Source organism: Hakea prostrata, chromosome 4 (assembly GCF_041222555.1).
Source record: "Hakea prostrata isolate BN-2017 chromosome 4, UWA_Hpros_2, whole genome shotgun sequence".
NCBI lineage: Eukaryota > Viridiplantae > Streptophyta > Magnoliopsida > Proteales > Proteaceae > Hakea > Hakea prostrata.
The window spans coordinates 42,956,470-42,958,076 of NC_142603.1; the positions used below are offsets into that span (position 1 = coordinate 42,956,470).

The 1,607-nt window shown below is 38.8% G+C and overlaps 1 protein-coding gene across 1 annotated transcript; it reads right to left on the reverse strand.

Moving 5' to 3' along the window:
- Nucleotides 1-501: 501 nt before the first annotated feature.
- On the reverse strand, nucleotides 502-1,344 carry LOC149018972 (uncharacterized). The gene has a single exon (XM_089154033.1). The coding sequence runs from the start codon at nucleotides 1,342-1,344 to the stop codon at nucleotides 502-504; it is 843 nt and encodes a 280-aa protein (XP_089010159.1).
- Nucleotides 1,345-1,607: the final 263 nt, after the last annotated feature.

Genomic DNA, 1,607 nt, shown 5'->3' on the forward strand with positions numbered 1-1,607 from the left:
AATCTGGGTGCCTTTCCAAAAGGCTTTCGATAAACCTTTCCAACCAAACAAGGCTCACATATGGCATGTCTACTTTAGTGAGTGAGCTTAAAAGGCAGACTTTAGCTAACCGTGACATCCTATCCTTCCCAATGTGACTTAACCTAGAATGTCATTTTATAGATTTCATATTACAGTCAACAATTTAAGAAAAAGAATTAGAGATAACTGAAATCAAATCTAATTTAAAAAATCTATTGTCAAGAATACAGTGGCCCCATATGGCCCCATCAAATAACAAATCCAAAGCACTGTTGGAAAAATTAAAAGAATATCCAAAACTTAAAAGTGATGAAACCAAAACTAAATTATGCATTATGTCTGGTGCATAGAGTACATCATGGAGGATCAACGTGCGGCTCATTCGTAAGCTAAGTTGGACTGCTCCAATGCCTTGAACATCAATGTTGGCATCGTTTCCCACGTAGATCCTATACATTTCCAGTGACACTTTGCGATAATTTATGAAACTGCCTCTTTCCGTGTGACATTCCTGGTTGCTTTTGTATCAACAATCCAATCTGATTGTGTTAAAGCAACTAAAACATGCCTACTCACAAAGGTATAAGGAAAAGATAAAGATGGTACCTTCTTTGACTCGGTGCAATCACGAGCAAAGTGTCCCTTCTTTTGGCAGTTATAGCACGTTACTTTGGATATGTCTTTCTTACCCCCACGCTTTCCACGTTTCTGTTTGACCATTTCTCCCCTAGGTGCCAAGTTCCTGGTACCCTCATGATTCCCTCTCTTAAGTCCTTTACGTTTGGGCCATTTGCCCTTACGTCTACTTGCATGAGAAACAATAGCAGTTGTGCGAGTCGCCTTTAGGCGCTCTGTTTCCATCTCAAGGTGTTGAGCTAGATCAACATACGTCTTGATGCTTTCAAAGTGAGTAATTACTTGTTTCATTGGTGCCCAAGAATCAGGTAGGGTCCTAATCAAGGCCTGGATATGTTGTTCATTAGAAAGGTCATGTCTAACATCTTTTAATTTGCAAACCATTTCTTTGACAATTCTGATGTGCTCAGTCATTTTATGTTTGGGGTCCATTTGGTACATCTCAAACTTGAGGATCATACCTCGTAGTCTAGTTGTGGATGTACCACCAAAAGCACGCTTCAACTCATCCCACATGGATTTAGCTGTAGGGAAACCCTCATATTCCCCTTGTAGGTCATCTTGCATGGCACTTAGTATGAAAAATCGCGCACTTCGATCTTTCTTAACACAAGCATCATACAGATCCTTATCTTTACGAGACTGTGTAGTCTCTCTTCCTAAGGGAGGATTGGTCGGTTCAGTCATTTCCGTGGTAAGATGCTTTAGGCTATCTTGGTCATTAAGGTAGTATTGGACTTTCTGTTGCCACTTCTCATAGTTCTTATGACCGAAAAGCTTGTTGTGAAAAAGTACAACGCAAGTGTACGTTGTCGTAACAAGTAATATAATGATAAAAGATCGATCCCTCGAAGACTATAGATTAAGTACCAAATTAATTATACCAATTTTATTTGAACAAATAATAAGGAAGATAATAATTTCTAGACTATATTGCAAATTGAAAGTTA